Source organism: Gavialis gangeticus, unplaced genomic scaffold (assembly GCF_001723915.1).
Source record: "Gavialis gangeticus isolate Ggan-Ray unplaced genomic scaffold, GavGan_comp1, whole genome shotgun sequence".
NCBI classification, from domain to species: domain Eukaryota; kingdom Metazoa; phylum Chordata; order Crocodylia; family Gavialidae; genus Gavialis; species Gavialis gangeticus.
This window is the reverse complement of record NW_017729025.1, coordinates 98,950,712-98,968,899: the sequence shown is the minus strand read 5'-3', so window position 1 is coordinate 98,968,899 and position 18,188 is coordinate 98,950,712. Positions and strand designations below refer to the sequence as shown.

Below are 18,188 nucleotides of genomic sequence, written 5' to 3'. Positions count from 1 at the left end.
AGAAGGCTGCAGCTGGCACAGACCCTCCAGAAGCCCCATTCTTTCTTGCTTTTTACACTGAGTGTTAAATTACTTGTCTCTTCTTTGTCATCCCTTTGGTACACACAGGCCAGGCCTGGGTTCCCTGTACAGGAAGAGTTCTTTCTCTATTGCCTGAGTAAGAACCCAGCCTGGAGAGAGCAAAGCCCTTCCACACATAAATAGGTGCGGTAAAAATGAAGGGAGTGTGTTTATCCCCCTATTACTCTCTCATCCTTGCTGAGATGTTCATTCAAAGCAGCTGTTCACAAAGATCCTCTGCAGCTGAGACTTCAACATCAGGCAGTTGATTCACCACGTAACTCAGGAGACCTTGCAACACGGACCTCCAGCAAGCCTCCCCAGAATCTCCTGTTTGTAGCCAGGGCTTCAATATAGTTATCACCAGCAAAAGAGAAATGTCACAGGCAGCCACCCTCAGCTAGCGCTGACTCAGCCTTCCCAGGGAAAATGGAAATCACACCCCTGGTGTCACCGCAGGTGACTTGTCTAATTAGCTCAGGATGTTGAGCACAGGCATTAGCCAAAATGTCACTGCACAGAAGGCACTAATGAGATAATTCCAGGGATTGCTAAATAGATAAACTTAGACACTCAATAGCACCTCCTGCTGAGCAAGGCAGGAGCTGTAGTAGCCATGAGCTGCTATACCACCAATGCCCAAACCCCCAAACATCATTCACTAAGGTAGCCTAGGAAGGGAGTAACTGGGAACTTTCCCACTACCAGTGTTCCTGTTCTGTTCCATAAAGTGTCTTCTGGTAGGAAATGCCAGGACTAGCAACCATAAGCATCTCCCCCTGAAAACAGTCCTGCCCCTTTTCCTGTGGCTATTGTTAGCAATTGCCTCCTGGTAGCTGTTCTCAGTACACACAAATTTTACTGGTCCTGTAAAACTCAGCACAATGCTATGTAATCTTTAGTGTCATCTACTGGCTAATTATCTCATAGCTATTTTTACAGGCACCACTTTCTTTTGTAGTTGTCTCCTGTAAATAGTGGAGGATGTAGTGCTACCTAATGGTGTGCATGGAGCAGGGAAGAAGGGCAGAGCTGGGGTTTGCTCAGGCACGGTCTGATAGGATTAACCCCAGCTTGTTTTGGAACTGGCAAGAAGATGCCTGAGACTGAACACAGAGCTGAATATGGCCCAGACCTCTGAGGGACACATCAGGGAGCTGGCTTCTCTTAAGATCACTGTGGAACAGCGTAACCTGAGCTCTTACTGCCCCTTTGCCAGTTGTCCTAGGAATACCACTGCAGACACTGCAACTGTCTAATGCAGAGGCAGGCAATTATTTCAGGTGGAGGGCCACTTACTGACTTTTGGCAAGCCATCAAGGGCCACATATATATTAATATATATTAATTTTCTACATTTTTTAGGGGACCCGCAGGCCAGATAGAATGGCCTGGTGGGCTGCATCCAGCCTGCGGGCTGCATTTTGCCCACACCTAGCTAATGTTACCCAAGATAATACCTGAGCAAACTCCAAACACAGTCAGTCTGTCCGTCCATCCAGTCCCCCCTTCATGGGCAATGCTGAAACCTGGATCAAAGAGTGCTATGTCTGTAACCCCCTGCCCTAGGTAGTGAATCTGCACCTGCCTCACCTAGTAGGGAATGTGCTGCTGGATGGGCAGTCTCCCTGGGAAGTGATGGAGCCAGGGGCAGTCACTGTGATAAGGTTTGTGGGGATGGATTGTGCCCCATACACTCAGTCACTTCCTTTAATAAAATCCCAAATGGAGGGGATCCAAGAAGCCAGGTAATGTGTAACCCAGCTGGCTGCCAGAGATAGTTTCTCATCAACATATTGACTTCCATTGTCTGACTCTCTCTAAGAGCATAAAAACCAGCTGGGGAGCTCTAGCAAAGGGTAGTGCTAGTGTATGGAGCTGAGGCAAAGCCTGGGGTCATGGATGGGACTATATTATCAGGCCTGTCTGTCAGTGAGCTGAAAGAGGGGGTGATAAATAGGATGGATGATACCAAGCGGGGAGGAAATGAACACTAGTGAAGGCAGAGAAATCCCACGGAGGGCCCCAAAGGGATACAGTTAAGCCAGAGTAGAGGTGAGGTTCTGCTGGGGGAAATGTAGCTACTGTGGCTGAGAAAAGTAATGTGAAACTCAGATGCAGGGAGCACAGAGTCACTGGGTGGGGAGAGGTGGGGGCAGCAAATAGAGCAGGAGTTTGCAGCAAGGTGGCTGGAAAATGCACAAGAGATTCATATTTCAGAGTCTGTCTCTCTTTGGAAGTCCCCTCTAGGGATGTTGTGTTCAGCCCCAGGGAGCTCAGGACCAGCCAATAGGTCTATTTCTTTTCTAATGAGCTCCAATAGTCTGTATTTCAAGACTTCTTGTGGGGAGCAAGAAGAAGAAATAAAATATAACCACACCTCATGGTAAATAAGGAACAGGCTGAGGAGCCCGTAATCAGATCAGAGGCTTGGCAAACAAAGAGGCCACTGAGCTTGTTGTCAGTGAGAGAAAGCGGAAGAGGCTTCCAGGTGTGAATCCACCGGGCAAATGCAGCTCAGGAAAAGATAAGCCGGAGGGGATCCAGATAAGGGGAACAAAAACCATGTGGGGGCTGGAGAGGCTGATTCACTCAGGGAGAGGAGGAGAGCTGAATGGGGGGGGGGCTTGGCAACAAGACAAGTCACGACTAAGTGTGGGGGTGGGCCCTGCCTTGCTCGCTGTGCCTGGGTGTTTCCAAGGTGTAAGCCCTGAGGAGGGAAATGTCACTAGTGACATTTAAGGCTGGACAAAGCTCTGGTAACCAGACTGTCAGGATTGGCGCTGTCCTGGTTCCTGGGGAAGGGGGTTGGGTTTGTCTGGCTCTGGTTTGTATGAACGTTCAGTCTGTATCTGAGCCAGGCATGGGTGTGGGAGCAGCACCTCAAGCCACTTGCTGACAGCTCTTTCATATAGACTCTGGAAGGAGCCATGTGCTGGAGGAAGAGGTGTTGGAAAGGGGAAAGGAGCAGCAGTAAGAGCGCCTGGGATTTGAAAGGGCTACAGCAGGCTGGAGACAAGCTCAGGCTGACTCCTGTTCTGTCCATCCTCACAAGTGACCTGATTTGGTAGGGCTGGCCCAAGCAGGAGCTCAGTGGGTTATGACTGATGAGTGTACTGGGAAGTGCAGTGGGTGGAAGCAGGAAGGGTGGTGAGGTGGGGTGGCTCCAGGAACAAAGCTGATGTGTGATGGACAGACATCCCAGTGAGGCAGCAAACACCCATGATGCCAAACCAGCACCTGCAACGCTAGCACAGGAGTCAGTGGGCAGAACGAATCCAAAATCGCTACTGGCAGAGCTGGCACGGAGGCCTTGTAGGGTGCTTTCGCACCAATGGATATCTCAGTGCAGCAGGATGTGCTTGCCCAAGGCAGGATCCGGCCAAAGATGGAGCCAGTGACCGCAAACCAGAGGTATAAAACCCAGTCCGAACCTGATGTGAAGGGACTGTGTGTCCAGTCAGACAGGGAAGGACTGAGTTGAGGAGGCCCCTTCTGCTTCAGGGAGTGTTACTCAAGGGAGCAAGAAGTGGCTTCCTCAAGTTATCCAGGTTATTGGGACCAGAAAGGACTTTTCAGCACAAAAGAGGAGGAGGAGGAACTGGGCTTGCCCTTGAGGGAGCTGCAGAGCTACCTGCTAGTGGACAGGAACGCTGGACGCTCTTTGGCAGAAAACTGAGCAGCGTGTCTCTTTGTTACACTTTAACAGCTCTTAAGCAGCTTCTCAGGCAAATGGAACATGACCATATTTGCATTTGCATTTCTTGTTAAAGCAAATGGCTTCATCTCGCCTCCCTGAGAGTGTGTCAGTTGGAAATGCCCCATCCAAGAGCACGGAGGAATGAGCACGTTTCCCAGGCTTCTCTGCCTTGCTGGTTTCTGAAGGGTTAAGTGCCAGTTTCTGAGTGTCTCTAAGGTGACACCACACTCTGGTGTAGCACTAGCACAGCCCTTTTCCCCCCACTCTCTCTCTCTCCCTCTCTGCTTTGTCTTCTGGCTGCTGCAGCTGCTGCAGGATCTATGCACGGGCACCTTCCTTGCTGTCTCTTTTTTGCCTCTGAGTTTGGCTCGTCTTGCAGGAGACACTGAGGTAAAGGGTCCAACTCCTGGAGACTCAGCTTTGAATCCCAACAGAGGCAGAGGGGAGCCCACTGTTCTTTGCAGAGTGAGAGAGCTTTGCCCTTTGGAGATCTCTTGCCTCCTGAGATTCTTTTTCCAAGCAGGATCCAGCTTCTGCTCCCCTTGGCCCCTTCATTGTTCGCCCTCCCAGCAGCAGGTGGATTTTGGACAAGAATCTCAGTGCCACTGAGGTGTCTGGGATATTCACATCTGGATTTTGGTGTGCATCCTCCAGGGAGAAGAGGAGACAGCCTGAGGCAGAGCCAACTGTTCTGCGCTGCACTGACTCCATCCAGCAAGCGGGTAAAAAAGGTTGGCAAAAAAGTTAGACTGTGCATTTTCCTGGGACAAGCCACCTCAGAAGCATCTCTGAGGCCCCCTGCAAGACAAGTCAGGTGCAGCGCCGTGGGGCTGGTCTGTCTGGGCCGTGTGTGCAGCAGGAGCAAGGCTCTCCTGGGTTGGTGGAGGGTCATATAGATCTTAGGAATGGCTGAAGCTCCTGGGAGCTGGCAAGGCTGTGCCCCAGTCCAAGAAGATGAGGTGGCTAGAGGAGCTGAGGCCAACCTACCTGGCGCAGTGGAAGCCAGGGAGGCCAAGCTAGGCCATGACTGGGACCCTGGATGGACTGAGAAGAAAGGACCGAGGGCTGCAGCTAGTCCTGCTGCAGAGACACAGGTGGAGGAGCAGTTTCTGCACTTGACCATCAGAAAGCAGGTGTCCTACAGGTAAGAGACTCCCTGATTGCACCACTGGGGGGGCGGGGGGGGGCAACAAATGCAGGGAAGGGAGGTGCCCGAGCCAGTCCTGGATCCCCTTAGGTCTCCCCATCCCATTCCCTGAGGAAATCACAAAACAATATCAGCCCTTTCCTGCCAGGGCAGCAGGCCCTGCCATGCAACAGGAGCTTGGCATGCACCATCCCGGACACCATCATCCCATCTAAAATCCTGCCCTGGGAGAAATCTGGGCCATGAGTCCAGGGTGCTAAAGGGGGAGGAAATATAGTGTCCATTATTCTGGGGTGGATCTGCCCCCCATTCAGCTCATGTCTCTGTAGGGGTATTTTAGAGAAGAGCTAGTGGGATGGAGCTGAACCCCTGGTAAGCCTAGGTGTTAGCTGTGGCTGGAGTATGGGTGATGGGGAGGGGTGGTGGGAATTGAGGCCTTTGGTTTAATAGCCAGCAATCTGTAGTATCATGCTGAGCTTGGTCTTTTCTGCTCCTTTTCCATCAAGCCTGTCTCTTTTTAGATATCCCCCTAAAGTCCAGCATTGCTCTTCAACCAGGGTATCCTGTCGCCTCCAGCCTCTGACCACAATGCCCTCAGAGACAGAGTGAGGGGTCCCTCCATCCAAGGAACAACCCTCCCTCCCCCATAACAGGTATCCCACAACCCCGTTCTCTTTCACTGCTAACTGCCTATTCCCTCCCTCCCTGCTCTTGGGGCTGTGGGCATGTTAAGCCTTTCCACAGCAGGGAGGCCTCATGGATTTGTGCCCAGCTACCTCCTGGGAATACCCCCATGGTCCTGGCCATTCTTGTGGCCCAGACCTGCTTTGTGCTCTGTGCTGGGTGCTGTCCTTCCTGCTGGGGCTGCCTCTGCTTGTCTGGTCAGAGGGCCCAAAAGACAGACATTACTTCTCCTTGCCTCCCTCTGTCCCCTAAAGTAAATAGCCCTGCACTTGGTCCCAAGTGCCAGCAGTCTTCAACTTGTCCAGGATGGCTAAATATGGGTAGCCAACTGAGGGACAATCTACCCAGTATCCTGCTCATGTCACGGTGCTCCCAGCAGCTCAGACACCACCACTTCTTCTCCAATAAGTGACACAAAGGTTGGGACTGGATTGTCCTCAGGGCTCATGCCCTTTAAACCCCTGTGTAATTCCACTGACTTTCATGGAGTCCTGTATTGCCCTGAAGTATACAAGAAGAGGGTAAGTCTAGTGCTGGGGTCTAGTGCTGCTTGCCTAGGTCCAAGAGGGGGTGCGCTGAGCATGGACTATAGGATGTTCTTGGGAGCTGTGGGACAGAGCCAAGAGGCAAAAGCTGGACCTGGCTTGGCAAGCAAGTCCTGCTGAATCCTCCCAGCTCAGTGGGATGATTTGTCAGTCGGCAGTCAGGAAGGGCCTGATGAGGGAGAGGCTTTGGTCTTCACACTCTGAGGGGTTCAGGGTATAATACCCTGTGCTGAGGAAGTGTACAGAATAAATGGATAGTCTGGTTTGCAGTGCTTGCTTGAGATGTGAGAGACCCAGTATGAGTTTTCTGCTCTGACACCACTTTCCTGTGTGACCTTGGGCAAGTCACTTGGTCTCTCTCTGCCTCATTCTCACTGGAAATAGCAGCGCTCCCCAATCTCACAGAGCAGCTGTGAGGACAAAGCCACTAAAAACAATGAGGTGCTTACACAGTACAGTTAGCAGTGCCCATGGGAGTACTTCAGGCAGACAGGGGCCAGGAGCTGACTGAGTTCAACCAGATGCTCATCCTTCCCTTGGTTGTGGGGTGAGAGTGGATGGGATCTTTGACCTGCAGTCAGGATGCTGCCCATCCTAGTCCTCTTGGCTCTCTGAGCCCTGAGCAGTCATGAAAACACCTTCCTGGGAAGTGTGGTGAAAACCAGGCATATGAGCTGGGGCCATGGGGCTGATTTGTCCTAATTTGGTTTATTAGGGCCTGCTCCCTGAGGCGCCAGACAAATTTAGAAGCATTTGTGCCCTGATGACAGTGAGAATGAGGGATTATCCGGCACTGTAAGGAGGGGGGAGAGCAGGATTTTCCTTTCTTAGCTCTTTTCCTCCAGATGTGCACAGTACATTTCATGAACAGATTAGCTGGCTCCAATTATCCCATACTCCCCTGAGGGGGAACATAACATATTGCAACCCAATTTGATCAGCCTGGATTTGCTCCAGCACTGTCTAATATTTCTAGGGATCATTTTCATCCTGCTACTCTACACACAGCTCTGGTGATAAAGTCCTGACCCACACAGCCCCTGCTGCTACCCCAGGTCAGCATACCCCTATCCCCCTTGCAGCTCTGCTAATGCATTGCAGTCCTGAAGCCCCTCTCTCTCCCTGCCTGCCACCAGATGAGCTCCAGACTTCTGTGATAGCTCTGTGAAGGGGCCACTGGCCAGGCTGGGACACTGGGATTGTCTCCATCTGGTTATCAGGGTGCAGGGAGCTTCGATATGCTTCTGTTGCCATCATTCCTTGCTGGCATCTGAGTGAGAGATGGGAGGATGCTGTGCTGGGGAAATGACTCACAGCAGGATTCTGCTTCCTGGTGGTTGGTGAAGCTACTAGGACAGTGGTTCTCAACCTTTTTTTTAACCAGAAACCATTTGTAAACATTGATGGTCAGTACCGACTCGCTGCCCTCATCCCAGGCCCCAGCCCCCCAGTGTGTGGGGCATGGTTTCCCACATTTTTCTCTTTTAATTAAAGGAGCAGCCATTTTTAAAGTTTGTTCGCGACCCTTTCATACAGTCTTGTGACCCACTTTTGGGTTGCGACCCACGGGTTTAGAAATGCTGTACAAGGACATCTGGCTTGGTGGCTTCCTGTGGAGTGTGGAGCAGACATGGATGCATATTCCAGTAGGACAGGTTGCATTGGGAGTCAGTGCTGGGTGAGGTCAGGGAACAGTTCTGTAGTGCTGGGCCAAACATGCATTTCACACTGACTCCCTTGCTCTTTCCTCCAAGATATTCTGCTCCCCTGGGATGAAGAAGCCCCTAGTGCTGCCTTTGAGCATCTTCTGGCCACTCCCACAAGATGATGCTGGTCTAAAGGAGCTTCCCCAGCAGTTAAAGGGTGTGAAGGTGCCAGGGGGATGTGCCATGTTTGCTTGGAAGCATCGTTTCCTCCCTGGGCTTTGGAGGTCGCAACAGAGCTCAAGCCAAAGGAAGAGTATCTGGCCAATGGTGTATCTGGGGTGTCTGAGTCTCTTGTCCCCCTCCCCCAACTAGCCTGCCTCTCCTGCTGCAGCCATGTTGGTGCTCACACGAAGCAGGTGACGTCAGACATTATAGAAAGGGTTTGAAATGAGCAGAAACTATACTGAGCCTGTATAAATAAAGTCCCTGCCATAAATAGCTGCTGTGATGCATGGAGGCGCCTTGGGTGGTAGAACAAGAGCTCAGCATACAGGTTATATTTAGTGCTTCAAGTTGCAGGTTTGTGCCAAGCTGGCTGCTGATGCTGGATGGTGCCACAGTCTCACTGACTCAGGGACAACCGCCCTGCTGAGAAGAGGCGTCTGCAGTGCCAGCAGCTCCTGCTTCTGCTCTTGGTGGTCTAGGAGCCTGAGCAGGTGCCAGGGTTTTATGGCTGGCCCCAACAGCAACTTGTTCTGTGGCCCCAGACAACTCACTCAGGTCAGAACAGTCGAAGTCGAAGGCTTTGAAGCTGCCTTGTCAACATTACTCCAGGCTGTTTTCCATGGTGCTGTGCAGTGCCAGGGGAAACGACAGTAGGTTAGGGTGCTCAGCTCTTCCAAGAATCTGGCCTTTTACCTACTTTGTTTTCGGCTTGTCAGCATGAATACACTCAACCGTGTTGTCCTGCACAAACACGTGGACAAGCCCTCACAAAGGGACCCTCTCGGGGTCGCCAGCTCACGATGCCTTAAGCAGTAAACAATGCACTTGGACTCCTCTATTACTAAACCTGAGTTGATAACTCTTTTTGTATCATTAGTCTTGGTGCCAGGGAATCAGAGGCAACCCTTTCATACAGTGGGAATCATTTCACATTCTTTGCCCTGTCGCCACAGAGTTTGGTGCCTGTAGCTGCTGCCCCTGTTGCTGCCAGGACCTGGGAGTCTATCTGCTGAAGAACTGGTGTGCCCAGGTATCAGGGGAGCACCTAGGGAATAAAGAGAAATGTAGCCAGGGAACATGGGTTAACTTCTGCAAAGGGGAATCTGAGAGCCATTAGAGAGTCCATGTCATCTAGTTGGGGCTTTCCTGAGTTGTGCGCACTCCAGGACCTGAATCTAAGGCCTGAGCTGAATCCAAGGCCTAAGCAGCTGCAGGGACTGCATCCAGGGAGGCTTCAGATAGTAGGAAGGCCCAGAATGCAGGAAGGGCAAGATCAGTGTCTGGAGCAGGGTGCCCCCTGCCTCCCCCAGCAGCCAGGCAGGCCCTGTGAGGCTGGGCCTGGTGACACTCCTGCTGCAGCTAGGAGACTCTCAGATGTTGGGAGTTCTCTCTCATCTCTAGCCGTTCCCCATAGGTTTCTTGCTAGTGTTTGCAGTAGGATTAGCAGTGCTGGCCTCCCTTTTCACCTGCTCCCAGCCAACAGCTCCAGGGGCTGTGCAGGTTGATAAGCCTGTTCCCACAGCAGTCCAGAAAGCAAAATGTTGGGGATGCAATGGCTTGACACTTGGACTTCTTGCGTGTTTGTGCTTAGGGCAAGGAACAAGCTGTGGAGAGCTGCAGGGAGTGACTTCATTTCCCTTCCATTCACTGCCCTCATGGCTCTATCTGGCTCTGGGAGACCTCCCACAAAGGCAGCTCCAGGTCTGGCTGTAAGATGCCCGGTCATCCCTGTCTCTTGTTTGTCACTTCATGAGGCATGTGAGCCTTGTCCCTGCCCCTCCAAAGCTGACTCTTCTGGGGTGTGCAGCCTCTCTGTTCTATCCTGAGAGTCTAATGGCAATCTCTGCACCCCTCCTAGGGCCCCATGGAGAGGCAGAACAGAGCCTGCTGCAGCAAATTCATGCTTCTTGCATGCAGTAGCCCAAAAATGGAGTCCTTGTGTCCCGCCATACCCTCCAGTTTGGCATTAGCCCCATGCCGAGAGCAGTCATACTTCAGCCTGCCAGTTCCCATGCCTATTGTGCACAGAGCCTGGCCCCCCTGGCAACCTGTGGACCACTAACGAGCCCTGAGGCTGGAGCATCACTGCTCCTCACCAGGGTTGCAGCAGTGGCAGGTGGGATGTAGCGGATATCTCTCACAGGCTGTTCTGTGCCAAAGAGCTAAATATAGCCCACTAAGCCTGAGTGGGAGGGGGCTGCTTTGTAATGTAAATAGCAAGGGGGAAGGTGGAGCTGCATCACAGGCCAGCCCACGTCAGCACGCAAAGGGTACAGCCAGGGAGAGCCAGCAGGGGCCGCTGAGGTGAGGAAGGCAATGCCAGGAAAGCTGGAAGCTCTCGCTGTTCCCCCTTCCTCTGTACTCCAGATTGGCTGGGCTTTGGAGGCTCCTGGGTCATTTTTCTCCCAGTGTGGCCCAAGGGCTGTAGTTCACCTCATTAGCTGCTCTGCTTTCCACACTGCAGAGGAAACCTGTTGAAACACATGGTAAATTAACAGCCTTTGAACAGGTGGCCAGATATCGGTGACCCTGGGAACAGAGCCTAGCCCATTCTCTTCCAGAGCTACAGCTCCCATGTAACCCTCTCCTGCTTGCCTGGGAAGGGCCAAATGTGTGCAATGTGTGCCACACCAGAGCCTGGGCCACATAGGCAGGCTGAGGGCCCAGTGCCCCATGGCTCCTTTACAGAGGCACGGTCAGATCAAAGGAGCCACAAATCAGTCATGCTGGCCCTGCTTTTGATCCCTACAAGTGCACAAGGGTCCAGAGCAGGAGGAGGTGTAACAAGACGTCTTCATGTCCCTGGGGTTTTCCCTGCTTACTGCAAGGCTTGGGACCCAACTTAGGGCCTCGGCAGCTACAGAAAGGGAAGGCCAAGAATCAAACATCAGCTCCTCCTCACAGGTGCTTGGGAGCTACAGGAAGCCCCCATGCATTTCTGGAAGGAATCAAAGGCAGGGTTAACATCAGACCAGGAGCCAATTTCTCCTGCCTCAACTAGCACATGATATGGCTGCTCCCTGCCGGAGCCCCAGGCAAGCAAAGACTCATCTGGACCTCTGTCCATTGTAAGTGCACAGAGCACCCTGGGATAGGCTGTGGTGGGAATATGTTAACTCCCACAGTTACACTCAGCAGCATTTGCCCCTTCTAATATGTCAGCTGCTGATGCCAAGTCCCTACCTCAGCACTTACAAAATGGTCTTGTCTTTTTCCTGGTCTCTGCTGGGTGCATTACTAACTCACTGGCAGGCTAGGTTCTTTGGGTAGATGTGATATATTTTATTAGACCAACTGAGTAGTTGGAAAAAAGTTCTTAGCAAGCTTTTGGGCATAGTCACCCTGTCAGGCATAGGGAGTCTCCGCTGGTCTGAGACTCCTTGGAGAGACTTCTTAAACCTGACGAAGGGTGACTGCGCCTGAAAGCTTGCTAAGAACTTTTTTCCAGCTACTCAGTTGGTCTAATAAAAGTTATCAGATCTACCCAAACAACCCTGCCTGCCTATGTCCATAGACCAACAGGGCTACAACCAAAAAACTCTTACTAACTCAATGGCTTTATGACAATACTGCCCTCTTGTGGATGGAAATGGCACCACTTAGCTGTGTGTCAGGCCCTGTACTACTATGCAGGTAAGGGAGATTCCTGAGATTCTTCTTCAGCTGTATGAGCAGGGAAGGTCTGGAGCAGGAGGCTCTGAGTCTCTCTGTCCCTGCTGTTGCTATGTGAGAGTCTGAGGGGGTCCTGCTGTACAACACTTTGATTGTCACTAAGCCCTGGGTGACTTGATGCTGAGCAGAGCCCTGAAGCTGCTGTCATTGCACACATGTGCAAGACAATGAGGTGCAAGGGCATGATGGCACTGTGAATGGAAAGCAAGGTGATAGGCAACCCCCCATCCCTCCAGCTTAGCTTTTCTTTTGAACCCTGTCTGCAGCCTTTTAATTGCACTAATCAGGCTTCATGAAGCCTCCTAATCAAACTGTCTTTCATTCCCACCCAGCTGTGCTTGCAGCTCTTTGACAAACATCCTTTTCCGCTCCCCTCTGTGCAGCTGGGGGAAAGGGAGTCCTGCTGCCTAAGGCTGGCACCCACAGGGCACTGCATGGGCAAGGCTACCCTGCCAGGATCCGGCTGGCCATGGTATGGGGAAGCTCATGCTGCTGACATTCCAGCTGGGCAGGGGCAGGAAGTCCTAAGTAACCGGCTTGCTCCTCTTAGGTCTGATCTTTGAAGAATGTGATGGGTGGAAGGGAGCTGGTGTTTTCCTTGCCCCACGCTGGCAAGGAAAACTGTCAGCTGTCTCCCCATGCCCTGCTCTCATTGGGATCCTGGCCCTGGGTCTGAACAGATGCCCAGCACACGGCCTGGGCCAGAGACACAGTTGAATGCACTTCCTGCCACCGCTGTGCCTCAGCTCGAGCTGCTTTTTCTTCCACCTGGACATTTCTCTCACTGGGGCTGTGCCTGGCTGGGTGGGTGCTGCTTCCAGAGCTGAGCACAGAGTGCTCCCAGGTGGGAGCAGACAGATCCACTTGCACCTTGTTCCTGCTGGCACTTGGGACTCAGTCTAGTGCCTGCCCTGCTTGGAGAAGGGCTGGCAGGGGTGAGGGGAGCTGCTTTGAGGGGCAGGGGTGAAGCTAGGTACTCGTTGGTGCTGATCTGTGGGCAGAGAAGGGCATAAGAAGCTCCGTGTTTGTCTGCAAGGTGCTGCAGGACAGACTGCTCCAGGGGATCTCCTACGCTAGCAGCACCTTATGCCCTGAGCCCAGGCCATTCAGGGGCTACAGGATTTTAATGAAAAACCTCTGGTCCCAGGTGCTGTACACAACCTAGGAGTCTCCACTGTGAAACAACAATCCACATCACCCAGCCCTACTATCTCCCATTCCTCACATGAGAGAGGGTAGGTGGGGCTCTATACCACCTACTGACTGAGTTCTGGAAGTGCAGCAACACAACTACTGTTTGCTGGCTGCTGGGAATCTGCAGTTTCATATACCAGACAAAGTGCTGTCCTGGCTGTGTGCTCACAGGCTGGCCCTGGTGCTGTTCACTAGCAGAGTGTGTGTGTTGGGGGTACTCAGCACCATGAGATTCCAGCACCTCTCCCTCCTGGATAAGGAGTGTGAAGCAAATGAGCATGTACAAGATATGGAGTTGCTCAGGATCAGCCTGGAATTCCACAGAGCAGAGCCTGGAGGATGAGGTAGGTTGCTAGGAGAGTGCCTGTGAGCTGAGCTTTGAGCAATGCAGAAGGGACTAGAGCCTTATGTTTGTGTGCCTTAGCTGCTGTTATGCCTAATCACTGGAGAAACCACTGTTAACAGGCAACATCTTTGGATTCTTCACTAGAAGCGACTGAAGAAGATGGTCTCAGGCTCTATTCCAAGCCCACTGCACACTGGGCCAGGGAGCTCAGAGACTTCTGAGTGTGGACAGGATCAGTGGCAGGGCTGGGTTAGACATCTCTGGGTGGTGTGTGCGCTTTGGTTCCATGCTCCATTACCCTGGGTCTCCTACAGTGGCAACAGCTTCCAGGCATGTCCAGCACTTTCCTGGAGTTAAGAGACCTAAGAAAATACATGTTATTGGAGGTTGCAAAATTAGGGAAAATTCAACTATGAGCTTCAACTGTTGGGGTTTATTTTGGTTTGTAATAAAGAGTGATGGGCAGGCTGGTGGGAAAGAGCTACAGAAAGGTGGAATCTCAGGCATAGTAGTGGTGTCCTTTGTGCAACAGGGTTTCATGCTTTGAACAGAGGGACTGGAGTCAGGATTTCTGCCTCGTGCTTGATTCTGGAGCTGCTGTTGGGATAGCCAAGTGGAGACTTCTTAGGCCCGAGACATGCAAATTTGGGCTGGTGCTGCTTCCTTCCTCAGGGAGCTGCGAGCCTGAAATCCTTATGGTTTGAAATCCTCACATTGCAGGAGTCAGATGCAAGCAGAGGGCAGCCATGGTCTGCTGTCCATGCTCGCAGTATGGGATTCCTTATGCCTCTGATAGCCCTACTGAGATCAGGGATGTGCTCTTTTCTTCAGGTAGGGTGCTACTTTTGAGCCAGGGGATGGGCTATTAAGGCTATTGGGTTGAAGTATAAGAACTTGAATGGGAAAAATCTACAATCAGAAAGTGAAAGTGACCTCGGGATGTTGTCACATTTACAAATGCAGGGATATGAAACCACCACAGTACTAATAATACTGCAAACAGCATCTCTGTCCTGGTGTAAGAAGTGGGATTATCATTCCAAATTCTGAGCAGAAGGTGAATGGGCAACACCTGGCTCTTTCATTTTGCATTTAGCAATGGTATTAGGCCTTGGGACATAGCAGGCACTATCACCAGAGGGTTTCTGGTGCTGGAGCCATCACAAACTAAGCAAATCATCCATCTGGTTTCAAGTGTAAGGTTTTGTCTCCAGACAGCCAGACTCATTGCACATCATGCTGCCAAGGCTCAGCCATTCCCTGTGGACCTAGACTGTGTGGATACAGAAGTTTCAGGCACAGCACTCTTTGCTGAGATGCACCCTCCTAATGAAACGTGTTCTTGCTATGTCCATAGTTCTGGTAGCTTGCTTACATGGCTGCTTTCTGAAATACCACTACCAGAGACTGGCTTGGCGTCAGCAGGCTCTGTTTTGAAGTGAGAATGGAGCAGTTGAAATCAGACTGATTGGGTGTGTGTGTGGAGGGGGGGAGGGCAGGGGGGTGTAGTTATGACTTTCAATGAGTTATGTTCCTTTAAACGTCTAAGGTTGCTTTCTGTGGGCAAGAGTGCTGCCATTTTTTGCAAGGGTGTATGATGCATGCAGAGTAGGGTGGGGAACACACTGTGCTCTCCCCCTGAAGGCTTTTCCTCTTGTGCTCCTTGTTTCCCTTCAACTGCAGAGAATCTTACAAGCACTGAAAGACTCCCTGATCCCACTGACCAGCACAGTATAAAAACCTGGAGCAAGGAATAGTCCTGAAGCCCGCAGGATGCAATCAATACTCTAGCATAGATTGCTTACTGTGTCCCTGAGCCACCACCATCCCTGCTGGGGCTCATTTGTTGTGGGGGAATGACATGCAGTGATTGGGCTGGGCTGTCTCTGTTGGGGTGCTGAGCTGATGGTGGGTGTTTTCCCTGCAGGGGGGAGCAGTTTCTCATGACGGAGCCTTGTGCGTCAGGGCTTGTTGTTGCTTGCCTAAACTGGAGCAGAGGTTTCTCTCGAAAGGCAGCTGGGTGTCCCAGCTCCACCTGTGTGGGAGTTTGGCTTGTGAAGTGGGCTGTGAGGGCTGAGGCACCGCGTGGCATGCTGCAGCAGCAGCAGCCTTCGTTACACTTCCAGGAAGTGCAGAAAGAGGAACCAGGTAGAGGCTGTGCACGAAGCCATGGGCCTTGTGCGGCTCTGAGGACAGAGAGCTGGCTGGGAAGGACCTGACCTTGGAATGCCTCCAGAGCTCTGTCACAGCAGGAAGGACAAGGGAGTGTGAAGCCAGGGCATGAGGAGAAACACCTGCCTGTGCTGTGGCAAATGTGGTGGCAGCGGTCATGGGATCTCCCGCAGAGCCCACCGGAGGCTGCAAATACAAGGTACCCCCTGTGCCTAGAAGTGTCTGTTAGTTTCTTCTTGCTCTCTTGGCTGATGCCCTCTGTCTGATTACCTTCTGCTGTCTAGGAGGAAAGAGTGTCTCTGGGGCTTGCCCTGTTCCAAGGTCTTTGCCCCCCTGCTTGTTGTCCCCTTTCCTTCTCCCTCCCACTGCCTGTAGTGGGATATTGTGCTTGTCAGGGGCTGACATTCATGTGGATGTGTGTGTGGGTGGGGGATGGTAATCGGGTTTGCTCCTGGTGATGATTCTATTAACACACGGGAAGCGCATGACAGTGCTACTTGTGGTAGGGATGATGAAACCGTTCCCCTCTAAGTGTCTTCTGGAAGAGAGTAGCCTGTGAGGCTGCCAAAGTGTGCCTAGAAAAGGGTTTTGGGGACTCCTAGGAATACACATTGCCTGAAATTGCCTAGCTTGCTACCCAGGATGATACCCCACCCTCATCCCCCACATGGATCTTCCTCTTCCAGGAAAAAGGAGGGTCCTCAGTGAGACTTAGCCTCACTGAGACAGAGGGAGACAAGAGGGGTGAGAAAGCGTCCTGTGATAATTCCTTTTCTGTGCAAAAGGGTTGCTAGCTGCTCCCATCACCAAGAAAAAGGGTGGGGGGTCCCTTGGCAAAATCAATGTTTCCATTATTCCATAATCAAGGCATGTGCACAGCTTTCCCTGGGAAAAAGACATGTGGACAGCCTTGCCTTGGAAAAAAACATGGAAGAAAATTCCAAGATTTGCTACAGGTGAATGGAGGCAGGGAGTATCCTCTCCTCCCTCTCCCCTAGGTCCTGTCCTGCAGAGATGCTGTTTTCATCACCCAAGTGACCCTGCGATATGGCTGTGATACTTAGCAGCCATTGGCAGTTTCCTGTCAATGCAGTTTCCTGTCAATGCAGTGTTTTGACTTGAATAGTGCATGTATGGGTGAGCTGGGGACAGGGTGTGGACTAAGTCACTGGGGGAGCAGGCACTGAGAGAAGACTGAATGGAGGAATTCTAATTTCTGTTGAAGCAACATGAGAGAGCCTTGCTTAGGCCGTGTTTCTCCCTGCAGGAGTCATAAATGCAGTAACCAGTAATAATAAGGAAGCCTGAATAGAGGGATGGTTGCAGCAGGCTTGTGGGCTGCTCTTCCTGGAGTTTTGCTCCCAGGTGCAGAAAGGGAAGGAAGTTTGGCTGGCAGTTAGTCTAAACTCAGAGATCTGTTGTGCCCACTCTAATGGTTGGTACCATGGCAAAGACGTTTGGCGCCCAGGGCAAAGCCTGCAGTGCCAGCCCACCAGAACCCCACACATGGATTTGAGGGGCACACCCCCACCATGCTTGCCCGGGAGTGCACACAGAGGTGGGAGCTGCCCTCCCTCATCCCTGCCCCCTCCCCCACAATGAGCTGCTCATGGCTCTGTCCCAACCTGTGCCCAGCTGGGCAGCACTTACTGACACCCCTTTGCTTTCATACCTGGGGCGGTCATCCTGCTGCTTCCCCACCTTGCTACGGCACTGCTTATGGCTACCCCACCTGCTACAAGACAGGAGCATGTGACCTGTAGGCAGGTACTACCCCTGCATGGGCAACACTGGACTAATGGACTGTACAGGTCTTTTCTGAAGGATGGTGTCACCCATTGTGCTTGGCTGGGGGCTGGCAGGGGATACTGCTGAAGCTTGCAGCACAGAGGGGACGTGGTACTGGAGGACAGAGCATAGCAGAGCAATTACAGCTCCCTGCTTGTCTCAAAGATGTTTCCATTAGGCAATTAGGATATGGCCACAGCTTGCTGCTAGGTTGGAGAATACCAAGGGGAGTGGAGGAGGGGAGGGAGCCTAGAGGCCATGGCCAGGGCCCTGAACTTGGCACAAGGATGGATTGCTGGAACGGTTGGTGCAGTGGAGCTGGCTGGGGAAATGAGTGAGCTGCCTGGCTTCTGCTTCAGTTGGAATCATTTCACATTCTTTGCCCCATCTCCACAGTGTTTGGTGCCTCTAGCTGCCCCTGTTGCTGCCAGGACCTGGGAGTCTATCTGCTGAAGAACTGGTGTGCCCAGATATCAGGGGAGCACCTAGAGAATAAAGAGAAACGTAGCCAGGGAACATGGGTTAACTTCTGCAAAGGGGAATTTGAGAGCCATTAGAGAGTCCATGTCATCTGGTTGGGGCTTTCCTGAGTTGTGTGCACTCCAGGACCTGAATCTAAGGCCTAAGCAGTTGCAGGGACTGCATCCAGGGGACCTTCAGATAATTCTTCTGGGGAAACTTGCAGTCAGGAGTCTGGGACTCAGAAGAGGATCTAGCACAGACCTGGCCTCACTTCCCCTTGTTCTGACTTCATTGTCTGTATAGTGATGGCTCCCAGAGGCCCTTCCCAGAATGGAGCATGGCTAAGCCAGACAGCGCACAAACCCAGCCCTGCCAAGGAGAGGTGACAGTCCAGTTTAATGCAAGATGCTACATTCAGGGCAGCAAACAATAGGAGGGGAAGGGAGGTGCTGCCTTTTCTTTTTGAGGCTGGGTAGTAGCAGCTTCCTGCCAGCATGAGGGAGGGAACATAAGTGACGCTGCTTTATTTCCTGAGCTGACAGGCCAG

The 18,188-nt window shown here is 52.1% G+C and overlaps 1 protein-coding gene across 3 annotated transcripts in view; it reads left to right on the top strand.

The window, feature by feature from the left end:
- The first annotated feature begins 4,050 nt into the window (after positions 1 to 4,050).
- The window catches only part of DGKZ (diacylglycerol kinase zeta), a 104,931-nt gene continuing 90,793 nt past the window's right edge, over positions 4,051 to 18,188 (top strand). The window contains exon 1 of one of the 3 annotated variants that reach the window (XM_019519299.1): positions 4,051 to 4,904. In XM_019519299.1, the coding sequence (XP_019374844.1) occupies positions 4,666 to 4,904 (239 nt within the window). In that variant the 5' untranslated portion in view covers positions 4,051 to 4,665. Of the gene's footprint in view, positions 4,905 to 15,420; positions 15,591 to 18,188 lie in introns of those variants that run through there. The other 2 variants (XM_019519300.1, XM_019519301.1) reach the window with 2 other exon arrangements.